This window comes from Schistocerca gregaria, chromosome 5, assembly GCF_023897955.1.
Source record: "Schistocerca gregaria isolate iqSchGreg1 chromosome 5, iqSchGreg1.2, whole genome shotgun sequence".
NCBI lineage: Eukaryota > Metazoa > Arthropoda > Insecta > Orthoptera > Acrididae > Schistocerca > Schistocerca gregaria.
In genome coordinates, this window is record NC_064924.1 from 353,081,106 (window position 1) to 353,098,909 (window position 17,804).

Sequence of the window (17,804 nt, forward strand, 5' to 3'; positions counted from 1 at the left end):
TTTTTTGTCTTTCAGAGTTCTCTCATATTGTTCCTCACACCATACTAGATAGTACCTACTATTTGAAAGCATGATGTCTAGCTCTGGGTAGTTACCTTAATATGGAAACTTGAGTGTGCTTCTCTGTGTAGCACGTGGAGAAAGATGATTCATAATAATTTTTAACTTTTTCAACATTGAAAGAAATCTGGACATAAAAATGGGCAGGTTGTCTTTGCCACTTCTATGCTATGGAGGTTCTGTCAGTGTTGCACTTCATTATGTAACTAAAATGTAGCCTGTGTGGATAGGCACCAGACTAAAATCCAGACCTGGGATTTCATTCCCATTTGAACCTAGGATTTATTCTGGCACATAAAATTATCATTATCTTCAGCAAATTTTATTTGCGTGAGAAAAATCTAGTACCAGTGTTTTGCAGAATTCACAGAGAACTATAGAAACCTGCTTGATTAGGTGAATGTGCCGACAATAAGATCAGAGGAAGGCAAGTACATATAATTTCCAATAAATACACATCTAATGAAGTGCTGTAGCACTCAAACCAATCTCTCAGTTGAAGGTGGTTTTACTTCTATATATGCTGTTTTTTATGTGTTCAGAAAGGCTGCTATCTCGGCCGCCAAAATGGTACTCTGCTGTGATGATCAAACTACACGATATTTGTAGAATGTTTCATTCTGGTGTTTTACAATGTTCTCTTATTGCTGCAAATGTTTCCACATTTGTTCTAGGTGACTTATTCAGAACTCTATTCTTTGACATCATCTACATAAATTTTCCTCCCAAAGTACAACAGACTTATATAATTACCTACAACAATTTTAGGGCTGAATCTGATATATGCTCACCCGAGGATGAGGCCCACGAAAACGCACACCATGTTTATATTCTTCATGAGCACGTAATGCACCTTTCCGTGTAAATTCTAGGTCACAAATGTAACAAGTATAACGTGCACGATCACCGTGTGAGTGAGCACGATGACACACAAGATTTGACATTTGATTAAAACCCTTTCCACAGAGTTCACACTTGTATGGTCTTTCATTGGTGTGTGTGAACACATGGTTTCTGAGATTGCCTTTTTGGTGGAAGCCTTTCCCACAGGTTGGACAACGATGGGGCTTATAATCAGAATGAGTTTTCCTGTGTGATATAAGTGTTGATACCTGAAAAAATATAAAATATTGTAATCAGATATGGGCAAAAATGAAGGGTTAGTATTTCACTAAGTTAACATAAACATGCATCAACATAATGCATTCAAATTCTCCACAACAAAGATGTGCAGTTGTCAGCAAAATCACAAACAGTAACACTAAACACATTTCTTTGAGAGACCATTATCATTATCAAATAGCATGGCAACGTGAGAGGGAGATAAAATGGACCTCATACAAATTGGAATTGTCTCACCTCAAAAACTATTTTGTAAAGATGTACGTGAACATCATTAATCACGTAGGCTTCTCAAAGCTGTGAGATGGTACTGTCCACTACAAATACCTTTACATTAGCCTATTAGAAATACTTGTCACAAGGTTAATAAGTATTCCTTTCCATTTGATATGGTATTATTATTATTTATTACACTGGGCAATCAATCAGAATGCATAACAGAAAAAGAGGAAGTTGGATACTACACCTGATCTGACTAAACTGACTATAAGTAATATGTGGAGTAGGGTCTGCATAAACAAATATTGTACTAAAACATTTCAATACACGAGCTGTCACACACAATGAAAAATTCATTATTATTCTGCTTTCTGGACTTCATTGCTGTCAGTTTCCACATTGCCCACGAATTATACCCCTTATCAGAACATATCTACATCTACACTCATGTTCAAGAAAACCAGAATACCTTGAATGACAAGACAGGGCGTTCATATTCACAGGACATGTACATGTTCTGCATAAATGATTAGGTTTTGAACCTTGTAGGCCCGCAGATTCAAGGTCAACATCGATATCGTGGCGCAGCACCACCTACCAGTAAAATGTGCCTGCAGCCCTCGTTGTCACTATAAACTGAAGGTAATGGATCAGTGTGACTTGAGCAGATGGTGCAAGGTGCCTCCCAGACATAGGCATGAACTGTATCATCAAAACAGTGAGTTTGAAAGAGGGGCACATTATTGGGACGAGAGAAAGTGGTGCATCCATCCAGAAAACTGCTTCTCCTGTGGGACAAAGTGTTTTGGCAGTGGAACGAATCCATGCAGAATGGTTCGTGGAAAGCTGTAGAACACAAAGAGAGGGGTCAGGTTGCACTACCACTCAGACCACCTCCCGCATGATCGACATCTCATTCCTCATCCAAATGGCATTGCCGAACAGATCTGTGTCCTCCTTGGCTGTGGCACAACAATGGAACAGTGTAACACATCATACACTATATGGGTGACAGTCCGTCACTGTTTATTATGGTATAGGTTATGTGCGTGTTATACACTATACTCTGCCTACCTTTGATGAATGTGCAGAAACATGCTAGACCGCAATGGTGTACAGAATGATGTCACTTGGGACAAGAATGGCATCAGATAATGTTTTCGGGCGAATCCAAGTTCTGTTTGTTTGAGAATGATGGCTGCATTTTGGTTCGCCGCAGACATCCCAGCATCACAGTGATTGCACTCGCACAAGACATACAGTGACAACGTGGGGCCTTATTGTATGTGGTGCTATTGGCTACTACCACAAATCACAGCTGGTGCATGTCCAGGACCCTGTAACCAATGTGAATGACATCCTGCAAACTGTAGCCATATACTTTCTGCACAACACCCCAGACACCATTTCTCAGCAAGACAATGACCACATGATGTTGCACAAACACGTACCTTATTGGTGTCACAGGATGTCAGCCTTTTGTCCTGGCCTGCCAGATCACCAGACTTGTGCCAGTGAAGAATATGATGAAACTACAGGTGCATGGTGAAATGACAGGGCAGATGAACTTTGGAACCAGGTGAATGCAGCATGGATGCTTATACCACAGGATGCCATTCATGCCTTATAGGTGCTGATGCCATCGCACATGGAACAAGATATCAGGGGCCATGGCAGACCATGTGCCTACTAGACAGCAGGATATATGATGAACCAAGGTGACTGAAAAGCTAAACATTTCTGCAGAACATACTAACGTACATGTCCTGTGAATATGAATGTCCTATCTCTAGTCATTCAAGGTGTTCCTATGAGCGCACATCTATCACTGCAAATCACTGTGAAGTGCATGGCACTGATACTGCCCATTGCACTGTGAATTAGTCTTTCCTCCTGCTTCATTCGTTTATGGAGCCCGGGAAGAATGTTAGCTTGTATGCCTCCGTGCATGCTACAGTTATTCTAACCTTGTCTTCACACTGATCTTGTCATGCATTATTAAAGAAAAAGCGATAGCGCATTTCTTATGGAAACTCCTGTCCATAATGATTGTACTTAGATAATTAATCAGTCAAATACGAGAAGTCAGATAAGTGGATTGTTTCTAGAGTGAGTCTTTTGCTCTACTGTTGAGTGTACTCTGTTGTAAAACTTCCTGTGTTGAAGACCAGGAACCAATTCCAGATACCTGCCATCTGCAGGAAATGTTCTTGTTGGCTGAGCTGCCCATTCATGTGTTATGACCTGCGATGCAGCTTTAGTTTTTCTGTATTTTCATTACACTATGTAAACTACTCAGAAACTATTTTACATTCCTTACCGTGTGAGCATTCCTAGGCAAAAAACGGTAGCAAAGAAATGGCTCAACTACTGTCTGTGGTTTGTTTCCAGAATTAGTCATCTCCTCTGGAGTGTAAAGTATGCTGCTGCGAGATTACCCGACAATTTACAATTGTGTCAAACCAACATTCTTGACTTTGTGTCCTGGATCAAGATTCAAACCAACATTCTTGACTTTGTGACTGTTCAAGCTTTCCCAGCAGATATGTTTACCGCTGGATCACATTGTGCAAATTCCACAGTATTTCCTCAGAGCAACTGTTCTACATATTCAGGTGGTTCAACCTTGCTGGCGACTAGGCACGGCATAGTTGTACCCAGCCACTAGCAAGGCTGAACCACCTGAAGATGTACGACAGTTGCTCCGAGGAAATATTGTGGAATTTGCACAATGTGGTCCGGTGGCAAACCAGCAAAGACTATTTACCCTTGACTTTAGTTGCAAAGCTTCACAAAAATACACATTTTGTTGCAGCTTGAAAGATTCCTCCTGCTAACAATATCTAATCTGCAAGTACAATTTCTTCATAAAATCCTTTCTTCAAAGAACTCTAGTTTGGCAACATATGCTAGAGAGACTACTCCAGCAATGAGGATTGAAACTGTGTGGGCAAAATGTGATTTAAACTTAGATAACTCACCAATAAAAGCACTGACCATGAAAAATTAATGTCCAGATCCCAGTTCCACAACAAAATTTTTGAGGCTTTCATGGTCACTTGACATATTATCCACTGGCTTTTGTATCAGAATCTTTGGCTGATGTTTGTTTGACAATTCATTCAAGATTTACTCTCCAATGTTAGTGGCCACCCATCGTTACTGGTGGTCACCAACAACAGAGAGCGAATCTTTGACCATTACAACCACTCGTGCTGACAAAAAAATCAGAAAAACATTAAACAAATATCTGTCGAAGATCTATACAAAAGCCAACATGCAATATGTCAGTTTTTAAACGGACCACATATTGATGCTGAGTGAAAAATTCATTCTAGTATTAATGATATTTCATCTTTTTAATTTCCTGTTACTCTAGCTTGACCCAGATGTGAGTTGTGTTGTTCTGGTTTTCTCTAGACAATCCTAGGGGAGAATAAGAATGTCCTCCTACATTATGTGCTACTTACAAGGTTTTGTTGAAGTTCTGGTGCTTTAATACTCCAGTTATTAATATTATTTCATCCAGTGTGATGCCTAAGAGATGAGTATGTAATATGACCCTCATTTGCAGACACCACCTAAAACTTTTAAAAACTGACTTTTGTTGTCTTCTGTTATGACATTTAATGGATAATGTGGGAACAAATTTCCGGCCAATACACACAGGAACACAATTTACAACACGTTCTGGAAGCTCTTACTCTAGGTTCATTTCTTTTTTAAAAAACTATGGTAGACAAACAATAATGTGTGTTATCCACCAACATACTTAGGTAGCGTGCTACAGTGAGACATGGAGTACAACTGCTCTTGTGAACGATTTAAAATGAAGCAAAAAATGAGCATATACAAGGGCATACTGAAAAATTAATGCCTCCAAATTTTTTATGTGAAAACTCTTAAAGTTTTTTTAATATAATAAATTTGATTAACATTCTACATCTTTATACTTCATCTCAACATATTTATTTCTCAAAATAGTTACCTGGTGATGTACCCATTCCTCCCAATGAGAATACAATTTTTTGATACTGTCACTGTGGAATGTCCAAAATCTTACCTGTGCTTGCACCCCTTCAACACATCAAAGTGTAGTCATCAAAGCTGTTCTTTAAGTTTCGAAAACAGATGAAAATTGGATGGGGCCCAGTTGGGACTGTATGGAGGATGATCAATAACAGTAAACCCAAGTGTCAGACTGTTGCAGATGTCACAGCACTCATGTGTGGATGAATTTGATTACAGCATGCTGTTTCTAACAAACTGATTCAGTTAGGTTACATACCACCATGTCACAAGCTACCTTTCAGAACCCTCTAGCAACAATGGGTTTCCAGTCTGTAGACACGATGGAAAAAAAGCAGAATGATATAAAACTTGTTTCCTTTAAAAAGCTTTAAGAGTTTTCAGATAAAATATTCAGAGACATTACTTTCCAACACACTATTGTACAACTTTGTGTCACTTATAATAAAAAATACAATTATTTTATTCTAGCTCTAACTTATAACTTTGTGTCCGTTGCTTTAATATGCTGAATCTCTGAACATATCATTCTAGAGACCTGATGAGGCTGCAAATGTATATGTACCCACATTCCCAATATAGGGATTCTCTATTTGTATTCTCATTTGATTCCAAAGAGTTACTCAATATTTCCATTAGATTTCAGGAAACAGAAATCATGAATCCTTATCACAGCAACTGCATGGAGTGTGTGCTTCATAAACATATCTCTCACATGAGTCATACAGGGTAAAAGGCAATATCTGATCTTTAGCGATATTAATTTACTCAAACTATTTCTCAGTCTTCATCAGCAAATAAAAAGATGCATACAAACAAATGGGGAGGGGGGAGAAAGCATGTTCAGTTGCAGACAGGTACAATGAAAAGACTGTTATACATTGAGCTTTTGGCCAAAGCCTTCTTCAGAAAAGAAGACAAATGTACACAAGCAATCACAACTCTGACACACGTAGCACTGCTATCTGCACAGCAGTGGCCACAGTACAATTCTGGCATTGATCGGAAGCAGCAGTTCAGAGCCTGGTAAGGAAGGGGGGAGGATAACAGGGTACAGGTTGGGGGAAAGAAGAGTGCTGTCTGGCAGAGCCTGCAGAGACTAGAAGGTAGCAGCACGAGGCTGATGGGTGCAGTGTCAGGAGGTGGTGAGAAATGGGAGGGTATGGAACAGGAGAGGAGCACAAAAGGGGAAAAAAATCAGTGGGCAAATTGTTTGAGAGTGGTGAACAGTGAGGGTGAGGGGCATGAACTGGGAGGGAGTGATAGGACAGAGGGGACAGAAACTGTTGGGTGAAGTGTGCGGGGAGAGTGGGTCATCATAGGTCGTGGCTGGGAAAATGTGAGAAGTGAAGAATGTGTTGTAATAAACACTCACATATATGCTCAGTTCAGAAAAGCTGCTAGTGTATGGGAGAATCCACATGACCCGGGTTGTGAAGCAGCCATTGAACTTAATAATGTCATGTTCAGCTGCATATTGTGCCACAGGGGGGTCTCCATCAGAGGCTAGACCACTTGTGAAAGCTCTGCTGCAAACTTTTTACAGCTTTTTATCACCAAACTGTGGCCAAAAGAAAAGTAGATCACCCTGTGGCACAACATGTAGCTGAGGATAACACATCTGATTTCAATAGCTGCTTCACAGCTCAGGCCATCTGGATCTTCCCCTCCACCATCTTTTTTTGAACTGTGCAGATGGGAACTATCCTCATAACTCACTCTGCTTTCATTTCCGAAATTATCACGGCCACAACCTACAATAATCTACTGTCCATACACCCTCCACCCATCAGCTACCACCTCCCTCTGTCCCATCACCCCCTCCCAATTTGCAGCTCATCACCCTTATTATGCACCACTCTGGCAACACACCCTCTAATTTTTCTCCTTTCTGCCCTCTCCTTTTCTGCTACCCATTTTCTCCTCCTTCCTTCTCTACAGTTTCCCAATGATGCACCTGATACCCTTGACCTCCTGCCATCTGGTCCCTCCACGCTCCACCAAACAGTGCTCTTCTCTGCCACTGCTATCTCTCCCCATTTCCTGCCCCACACTGAACTGTTGCTTACGTTAAAGGTGGGAACTGCATTCGGGCTGCGCAGTTGAGATAACGATCATGTGTGCATGAAGTATACCTGCTTGTGTGGATGTGTCTCCTTTTATGAAGAACGCTTTGGCCAATAGCTCAATGTATAACATTCTTTTCATTGTACCTGTCTGCAACTGAACATGCCTTCTCTCTCTCTCTCTCTCTCTCTCTCTCTCTCTCTCTCTCTCTCTCTCTCTCTCTCTCTCCCTCCCCCTCCCCCAATTTGTTTGTATGCATCTTTTTATTTGCTGATGAAGACTGAGAAATAGTTTGAGTAAATTAATATCGCTAAAGATCAGATATTGCCTTTTAGCCTGTATGACTTATGTGAGAGATATGTTTATGAAGCACACACTCCACGCAGTTGCTGTGATAAGGACTCATGATTTCTGTTTTCTGAAACCTAATGGAAATATTGAGTAATTCTCGTACCTACTTGCAACATGATGTGTTGTCTTTACAGTAAATAGCAGGCTATCCTTATCATAATACTGTTGATATTCCAACCTGAACTCTCTATTGTTGAACAATATGCAGATAGATTCTATTCACCGCATAGCAAAAGCACTGAGTCACATACAGGCACAATGTAAAAGAATGCTACATATATTCTGCAATCTGACTAATGCCTTTATCAGAATAGCAAACACATGCACATTCACACAAGGACAAGTCACACACATACCCACTGTCATCACCAGGTGCTAAAGGCCTTAGTGTCTGGAGATGACAGTCAATTTGTGTGTATAAGTTGTGCTCATTTGAATGTCTGCGAGTGTTCTTGAAGGGCTTGTTCCGATAGCTGAAGATACCTAGTATTGTTTTTCATTGTGACTTCTGCAACTCAATGCTGCCTCTATGTGGTGAGTAGCAATATATCATTTTCATCTGATGTTATTCCACCCTGGATATTCCTTTGTTTCATTTTGTCAAAGTATTAAAAAAATTTGGTCAACTACAGAAACATGCAATCACCAATAATCCCTACAAATCAGAGGTCTCATTTAACTATTATAAACTAAAAAATCTCTTTTGGGGGTGGATGGGGGAGGTATTTTCACTATTATTTGGATAGTAATTCAATAAAAGAGTTACTAGCAAGACTATGGACTACATGCTTACCCTGTTAAACGTCTTCTCACACATCTCACAAACATATGGCCGGGCATCTGTATGTATGGCACGGTGTTGTGACAAGGTACTCAACTGACGGAATGCTTTTCCACAGGCTTCACATCGAAAGTTGCGTTCACCTGTATGTGTTGGCAGGTGACGTGTTAGAGTGTACTGATGACGGAACTCTTTCCCACAATAGCCACACTCCCAAAGTTTGACAGTCTTATCACCAACACGGGCATAACGCACAAAGTGAGTTCGAGGAGTGGTTGGATCTCTAGAGTCATTCTGACGTTGTCTTTCTCTTTCTGCTTCTACATCCTCTTCACTAACCACTTTGAATCGGATTTGACCTCGCCGTGCACCCATGTATCGACCTGATGATTGCAACGATGTATACTCTGGCTCAGAACCCGGTGTTCCCTCAGTATCCGGTGATGGCACATCATCTTCTGTTTTGATAAATAATTGGTCTGATGCTACTACTTCCTCCGTCTTCACTGTTCGTTCACGCACGACGAGCTCCAGCACACCATCTCTGCTATTAATGCATAAAGACAGAACAGTCAAGTTATGCTCAATGCAACAATTGGCAAGAAAGTAGTTATAGTTTGTTGATGGTAAACAAATAAATTGTTTTATTTTCTTCTTGTCTCAGGAAACAATATACCATGCCCACATGAAAAAACCAATTAAAATGGTGAAATGATGATGAAACTGAACAATGTGATAGTAAAAATACTGATATTAAGTAAATAATTAATACAATTTTATTGCCTTTCAAACTTAAATTTCCCAAGCAAGTTAATTTAGTGTTTTAAGTTCTTAGCAGAATGCAAACAATAGTTATAAAGAAAACTGAGAAGCTCTGCTCCTTTCATGTGTTTACAGAGTTTTTTTACGAGTTCTGCAGATAACTAAAATAATAATTTATTACTAAACAAACCACAATTGTGCAAAATCACACATTACTCCTAAGAGTAGTAACTATCATTGAGGATATCTTAGCACTTAAAATTAATTATGTTGACACCAACAACTCAGAGAACATACATTGTTGCAAGGAGTAATTTCCATACAGCTGTTCTTATAGTCTGACCATGTAAAGTGTGCACCTGAGCAAATGTAGTAATATTTCATCTAGTTGTTCTATACAGTTCAGTACCGTCAACTGTGCCAAACAATTAGAATTGCGTGTATGCAGCAACAGAAACAGATGGAAAGCAACAAGAACAAAACACATAATTTTACTACAAGTATCTTCAGTCTTTGCAGAATATCTTTCTTCCTTAAACATTTGTATACTTTTGTGATAGTGTAGAATAAAACTGTCAAAGATAAGTTATTGATATTGTTCTATTTGAACTGAGTACCCAACTAGATATGCCTCTTGCACACCAAAAGACAAGACAGCAACTTCATCACTAAGCATGCATTTTACTTGGCCATGGAGGATATAAGATGAACATCAACAAAAGCAAAACAAGGATAATGGAATGTAGTCGAATTAAGTCGGGTGATGCTGAGGGAATGAGATTAGGAAATGAGACACTTAAAGTAGTAAAGGAGTTTTGATATTTGGGGAGCAAAATAACAGATGATGGTCGAAGTAGAGAGGATATAAAATGTAGACTGGCAACGGCAAGGAAAGCGTTTCTGAAGAAGAGAAATTTATTAACATCGGGTATAGATTTAAGTGTCAGGAAGTCGTTTCTGAAAGTATTTGTATGGGGTGTAGCCATGTATCGAAGTGAAACATGGACGATAAATAGTTTGGACAAGAAGAGAATAGAAGCTTTCGAAATGTGGTGCTACAGAAGAATGCGGAAGATTAGATGGGTAGAACACATAACTAATGAGGAGGTATTGAATAGAATTGGGGAGAGGAGGAGTTTGTGGCACAACTTGACAAGAAGAAGGGATCGGTTGGTAGGACATGTTCTGAGGCATCAAGGGATCACAAATTTAGCATTGGAGGGCAGCGTGGAGTAGAGGGAGACCAAGAGATGAATACACTAAGCAGATTCAAAAGGATGTAGGTTGCAGTAAGTACTGAGAGATGAAGAAGCTTGCACAGGATAGAGTAGCATGGAGAGTTGAATCAAACCAGTCTCAGGACTGAAGACAACAACAACAACAACAACAACAACAACAACAACAACAACAACAAACAACATGCTATACTTCCTCAAACATGTGATTTATGAGGGAAATTTGAAAAATAAAGGCTGTTTTGTCATACCAAAATATATGTTCTTATTGGTGGTTTTAGTTTCCTACAAACTACTTGACTTTTCCTTGTAATTTTCATTCACTTTAACGTAATTTTTAAAGTTACATTAGCTTCTTCAGTAACTACACAGACAAGTTTTCCTCAGGGAAATGAACCAGTTGACAAAAGTGGTCTCGACTTCCAAGTCATCTTCGAACTGTTGCCCAACAAGCTATTGTTTCAAATTAATGAACACAGTAGGTGTGAGGTTGGGGCTGTAGTGTGGATGGTTGTAGAGCTGGGAACAGAAATATTTCATCTTGTCTTTTGTGTGAGCACAGTAGTGTGTGGGTGCACACTGACATGCAGGATTCTCCCAGACAATAATTTCCAACCCCATCAATTATGGATAACTCGTCTGTTTTGGAAACACTTCACAAAACACTTAAATCTGCAATTGTTGACTCACGCTGCCTGAAATCAAGCAAAGGAATGCCCTTTTTGTACCCAGAAAGTATTAGTCATTATTTTTCAACTTGAGTTAAGACATGGCTTCATATGATATGTTTTGGCGAAGTCTAATGACACCTCTAAATTGACTGTTGTTTTCATTCTGCATTCGCATGGAACATTCACACCTTGTTGCCAGTAACAATGTGGGGAAACAAATCAGTTTTATCTTGTCAATATCAGTCTAAAAATACTCATCTCCCAAAGATTCTTTGCTCTTTTTGTTGGTTTATAAGTTCTTGGTGTCAATCAGTGCTCTATGTGACAATCATCTAAATAGTGATGTGTCCAACATGATGTAATTCATTAGCCAATTCAGATCACCAATTGTTGAGCAGATCACAGTTATGGTCCGCCTGTTGCATGATTTTATTGGTCCTGATACAAGGCCTGCCACACCACTCTTAATCATAACCATTTGTGTGGCTGCTTTTAAAGCCTTGACATCTTTGTCTAACCTTCCCTTCACTAACTGCTGTATGGCCATAAACAAGGCACAACTCTCAATGAATCTGAGCAACTGTTCCAGTAGCTAACAGATATCAAATTACACTACATGCTTCACAATTAGCAGCAGCAATCCTTTTCAAAGCCTTTCACCCATGATTAAATAACTACTGAATCAAAAAAATAATTTCTGTAGTAAACAACCAAAAGATGGCAAAGCATTTGTGGAACTTTGTTCTGAGCAGGCAAAATTTAAATGTATGGAAACAACCCTTACTTTTTAAATACATCTTATATTTATTTGCTTGCATTCAAATAATATATCAATAAACCGTAACATTATTTTTGAAGTAATATTATTATTTACTATACCTTCGGTACATGTTGACTTATCAAAGCTTGGAGTTATTCTGTTCAAGAGTTTTGCAGTGGGATGTTGCTGATCACATAAGTACTATGTTGTAAGTAAACACGAATTTGAGCAGCAAATTTTAGCATGATGTACACCTCGCATCCTAGTTGCAGCTCAGGTGATGCATCCAAGAAAAAGAGAGAGCCACAGCTGTGTCTTGCTGCTTGTTGAACCTAAAATAACAATTTTTATCGAAAATTGACATTTTAAGAACAGTGGCTGTAATACGATAAGTTTTATGATTGAAAGAGCAACCATCCATAAGTATAGTTTCTTTGAATCAAAACATGACCAGTTTCAGGTTTCTTACAAATCCATCTTCCAGAGGATTTGGATTTCTTACAAATCCATCCTCAGTTGGATTTGTAAGCAATCCAAAAATGGTCCTGGTTTGATTCAAATAAATCTTTTCAAACCACATTTGTGGCTGGTTGCTGTTTTAATTATAAGCCCTAACAATATTTTATCACACTGATGAACATAATACTTTTTCCAGGCTTGTGGTGCACAACTTAGAGAGCTTCAGAGCAATGCTTTCTGGGAATGTAGCTTTCCTACAAGTGGACACCATGCTTGCTGTGCCTGAAGTGGTGCTTAGACCACGACCCACAGCTATACTGAACATAATTTTGCACAGCGTTAGAAGTTCTCTTGATAAGTAAGTAATTATTGAATTGGGATTTACTCTTACCAATATTAAAGCATAACTAATATTGCTTTTATTTTATTTTCCACTGTACTTAAAAAAATGTACAAAAGAGTTTGAATGCTACTGTTATCATGGAGCAAGGTTAGGTTCTTTTACAATTCTCACTTCAAATGCAGGGGAAAAAAAGAAGTTCAGCATAAGATAGACATATTTTCCTGTAGCTTACAAAAGACTCAAACTGAAGTATGGCATGAATAAATTTTTCCAGCAATCTGTCACAGCCCTGTTTCTACATTTATTGGTGTGATATGTACCCCCAGACTATATTCATACCCCCAGAGAGTCATTATAAAGGGCTGTTTAAGCGACAGTAATACATCTCCTTTTGAATTACTTAGAAATTGTACAATCACTAGAATAATTTAATACACTAACGAACCATTACACTGTGTTTAATCTTTTTAATAGAAAACAAATCTCAACAAAATTTCAGCTTCACCTTACTTTTAGTGCTAGTAATAAAATCATACTGGTGAACTCACTACTTTTGAGGACTCAATGGATTTAAATACATACATTTTATGACAGGCTTTTCCATGACTGTTATGCATATTGATTTAAATTACAAATTATTTCCACTGTGGATTTCAGAGAGTTAAACTTCTGTCACTGTGTGGCCTTATATCAATTAGCAAGGAATGAAAGTTCTGTATATTCAACTGTTATGCATGCCGCAGCACAATCTCCTTTTCCTGGCATGTTTACAGCACATACATCATATACTCTTTGTATACTCTTTCAAGCTGTTATTGAAATGCACCCGACAGCACCATGACATGTCATGTCAAGTCACAGATAAATAGCATGTGAAACTTCAAATATTATTACTGAAGACTCTGTGCCGTTGTTAGTTGCTTCCAAGCCTTTGCAACCCTTCTCACTAACTAGAAGCATCAAGCTTGCTCTCTTCTACTATGTGTAATGTAAATAGGTACCTTTCTCTGGCAGATACACGATAATAGATACAAGAGAAAACTGCAGTAAAGAAACTACACACGTTTAGGGTTCTATCACATAATAAGACTGTGATTAACTGCAGTAACCATGTTATTTATGTCACATTTGCATGTAAAACATGTGTGTCTCATGTTTTGAGAAAGGATATGGCTTGTGTCTGTGGTTTTTAGTAACTCTCACATGCCCCTCTACATCCAGAGGAGAGAAAAACTTATCACACAAAAACTACTGTTTCTGTTATCATTTGCATCAGCTCCCTAAAACATATTGTCAAAAAATATTCTTCAACACAGACACTAGCAAATGGGCATGAACACCTGCCTCTGAAAATGCAAAAATGGGAGCACAGAAATGTAAAAAATATCCTCTACACAATCAGCAAAATCCACAGAAAAGATGTACACCACAACCAAAGACTACATTCTTACTAAGCATTGCTTCTGCCACAATGAAGCCATCAACATCTGCTTTGAAGGAGCAATCTGTTATAAAGCTGTATAAAAACAAAAAGACTGATTTAAATTCACCTGATAATGTTTCTCTGGCTGTGTCAGTGAGATCAGATGAGGACCAAATAAAAGGGTACATGGACACTGAAGTCTATCCAAAGAAACTGTTTGGCCCCTCCGTCAACACTCCACACATCAGTGTCATGTCAGGCAGATGGAAAGACGAGAAGCACAACACAACCAAATCACACCAATAAGATGGTTAATCTAGTACAGTAGAAAATAAATGGGTTTAGTATTTGGGAAGAGTAACTGTGACTCTTGTGTGTGTGTATTCAAGAACCTCATTTGAAAGGCAGTTACACCTTGACATAAATGGTTTTCTCAGTGAGGAGAGGGTTACAGGTGGTGTGTCAATATTCATTACAGGCAAATACTACTCCTCACCTCTCTCCATCATTACAATCATGCAAGCATTTGCTGCAATGCTTCATCAAATAGCTCTTCCTTCCACTCCTCCTTTGTGTGGATTTTAAGGTAAATAATGTGGTATGGGGCTCTATTAACCACCAACCCCAAGAGTCTGACAGCCTGATAAATGTGTAAGCTTAATGTGTGGCTGAGACACATTTCAGCATTACAGAGGAATTAGTCATCAAAATCCTGATGTGCTCTTCAGCTCTTAACAGTGAATCATATTTGCTTAACAACTACTTCAAAGATAGATTTTCAAGTAGATAATACGTATGTGGTTGGTTTTAATTTATCAAGTTATTATTGTAGTTGAAGACATAAAAATATGAAGCTACATATATCATCAGCATGTAGTCTTGCTTTCACAAGAAAATTCGTTCAATTTGTAAACCTGCTGACATGTTCCACTTCATAGAAAGGTGGCACAAATATCATACACAGAGCATGGAGCAGACGGGGAGAAAGCTTGCCTAATTGAGTTAGTTGATTTGCATTCACATAACTACTCTCCATTCTGGACACATGAAGCAGATCAAGGAGATAAAGCTGCCAAAATGTGTCCACAGAAAGGTTAATTGGTTAATTAGATGCTGTAGAGCCACATCACTGTGTTTGAACAGCCCACGAATGGATTTATCACAGTCCAAAGTCTTCTGGACACCAAAAAATACTACTGCCTGTCCTTGCTTAAATGAAGTTCACCACAAAGCAATCAGCATCAGCTGTGCTACTCTGCAAGGTTTGACCGAGCGAGGTGGCGCAGTGGTTAGCACACTGGACTCGCATTCGGGAGGACGACGGTTCAATCCCGTCTCCAGCCATCCTGATTTAGGTTTTCCGTGATTTCCCTAAATCGCTTCAGGAAAATGACGGGATGGTTCCTTTGAAAGGGCATGGCTGATTTCCTTCCCCATCCTTCCCTTGCCCGAGCTTGCGCTCCGTATCTAATGACCTCGTTGTTGACGGGACGTTAAACACTAATCTCCTCCTCCTCCTCTGCAAGGTTTCAAGTACATCCCTTCAAGTAGCGAGATGATAAACAGAATAAGTACAGATTGTGACATGGATTTCTGAATTTGATCAATCATTCCATCCTTCACCTCTCAAATCAGATAATGAGAAAAGGGAAAGTTGTCCCATTATAGGTTTAATGCACAGTGGAAGTCTACAGACCACCACACACTTTCACAGAAGAAACCACAACCAATATGCAAGATTTGGCATTACACCACCACAGATCTATTGCTGAGAGGGGCAGTTGACACTTGCTAGAGCAACAATAAACAACATAACTGTTCCTTCTCTCTGTGGGAACTGGAATCAGCGGCACTGCTGTAGATATGACATAATACCGGTGACCACCAAATCAGATGCACCACATTGCTACACCTTGCAGAGATTTCAACACAATCCTCCTTGCAATGTTCAATCTCTTGTGAGGTACAGCCTTCCTCATCTCTTGGACTACATTCCTCATTTCCTTTCTGAAATCAGCAGAGGGCTGCCAAGTGATTATTGCTGTGCTGCCATTCGGAGCTGAGTTGGAAAGACCATGAAGTGATTAGTTAACCAGTGTCTTGTCTGGGATTTTGAGTCATGGCAACTTCTTGGTCACTTCCAGTTTGGGTTCAGAAGATATTTTAGCAAATACTACCTGACTTGTTGTTCACTTGCTGATTATTACAGTTTCCTGGCTTACTGTCTAATCCCTTCAGCTGGGGTAGTCACGTTTTAATGTAAAATATTTTGACTTCACAGTGGATGAAGACTTTCTGGCAAAAATCATACAGTTGTCTAAGGTCTTGTTGTTCAAATGGTATGAGGATTGTGCTATTTATATATTAGCGGTGTCTGGAATAAGAGCAAAACAAGTTGAAGCAATGTTCTAAGTCCTGTACTGTGACTGGTAAACACAATTTTGACCAACAACTGTATATGTAAATATATTTTCCTAACTACATAAAGTGGTACCATCTCCACACTGTCAGTAATTACCTCCACTTAAGTGAGCCATTTATAGACTTTTCTGATCTTTCATTTTATTGTTTTTGTGCTTCTTTCTTATCACAGTAAAGCCAGATATACTTTAAGTGATTGTTTTGAAAAGCATCAGCTTTTCGAGATGTGTGGTTATCAGAACTCTGATAGTCTCCATTGCTTAAATGTTTCATTGTAAACCAAGAAATCTGATTCTGTGTGGTATCTTCAATGTGTTCACCTGATAACTATCATCTTTATCATTGATCCATGAAATATACTGTGTCTGAATTTTTTTTCATAATATGCACAAATGTAACCTTTAAACTTAACACTCTTGTGAAAAGAATTGGATCATTGATTACAACAGGCATGAGGTGGAGCAGGGGAGGATATTAGACAAGGTCATCCCAGTGTGAAAAAAAAGATGCATGCACAGAGAAAAGGTAGTGTGCTGCAGAAGAAACAGAGGATGAAGGTGACAGGAATAAGAGGGAAATAGGGAAGGAAAGGTTCTGTAGGAGAAATGCAGGAGAAAAGTCATTATTTTGAGATGGAGAAAGTAACGTGCTGCTGTCTTTAGGTCCTGTTGTTGTTTGTTCCACTGATGGAGTATGAAATATCTCAGGACCAGCTTTTCTGAATTGCTCTTGTGGAACCTCTCCCTGCAACAAATCTCTTCTCTTGTGCCTGTCCTCCATCTCCCTCTTGCCATTTGCCATTCCCATCCCATTCCACCTTTGTCCTGTACTATTTTCTCTACATTTCTACTAGCAGCCCACTGATTCACCAACTTGTTCAAAGCAGCAGGTATGAGATTTTCCAACTTCCCCTACTGTGTTCCTCTTCAAGCAAATGGGGTCCTCTTCCATATCACCATCTGTCATCCCTACCTGATTTTTCTGCCATCCTTGCCTCACCTGTTATGTTATTTTGCTTCCAAGATAGAAGAGTTACTGCATCTTCTCCATGGTCCCCAATTTTGATGGTAAATTTCTCACTGACTTCATTTCTGCTACTCT

General features: G+C 39.1%; 2 protein-coding genes across 2 annotated transcripts in view; one reads left to right on the top strand and one right to left on the bottom strand.

Moving 5' to 3' along the window:
• LOC126273341 (dynein axonemal heavy chain 10) overlaps positions 1-17,804 on the top strand; it is a 1,458,287-nt gene that overhangs the window by 469,531 nt on the left and 970,952 nt on the right. The window contains exon 95 of the mRNA XM_049976887.1: positions 12,713-12,874. Within this exon, the coding sequence (XP_049832844.1) occupies positions 12,713-12,874 (162 nt within the window). The remainder of the gene's footprint in view (positions 1-12,712; positions 12,875-17,804) is intronic.
• Positions 1-17,804, bottom strand: part of LOC126272141 (zinc finger protein 358-like) — a 64,569-nt gene that overhangs the window by 24,624 nt on the left and 22,141 nt on the right. Inside the window, exons 2-4 of the mRNA XM_049974755.1 lie at positions 12,177-12,389; positions 8,642-9,176; positions 852-1,172 (exon numbers count right to left, since the gene is read on the bottom strand). Of these exons, the coding sequence (XP_049830712.1) occupies positions 852-1,172; positions 8,642-9,176; positions 12,177-12,187 (867 nt within the window). The 5' untranslated portion in view covers positions 12,188-12,389. The remainder of the gene's footprint in view (positions 1-851; positions 1,173-8,641; positions 9,177-12,176; positions 12,390-17,804) is intronic.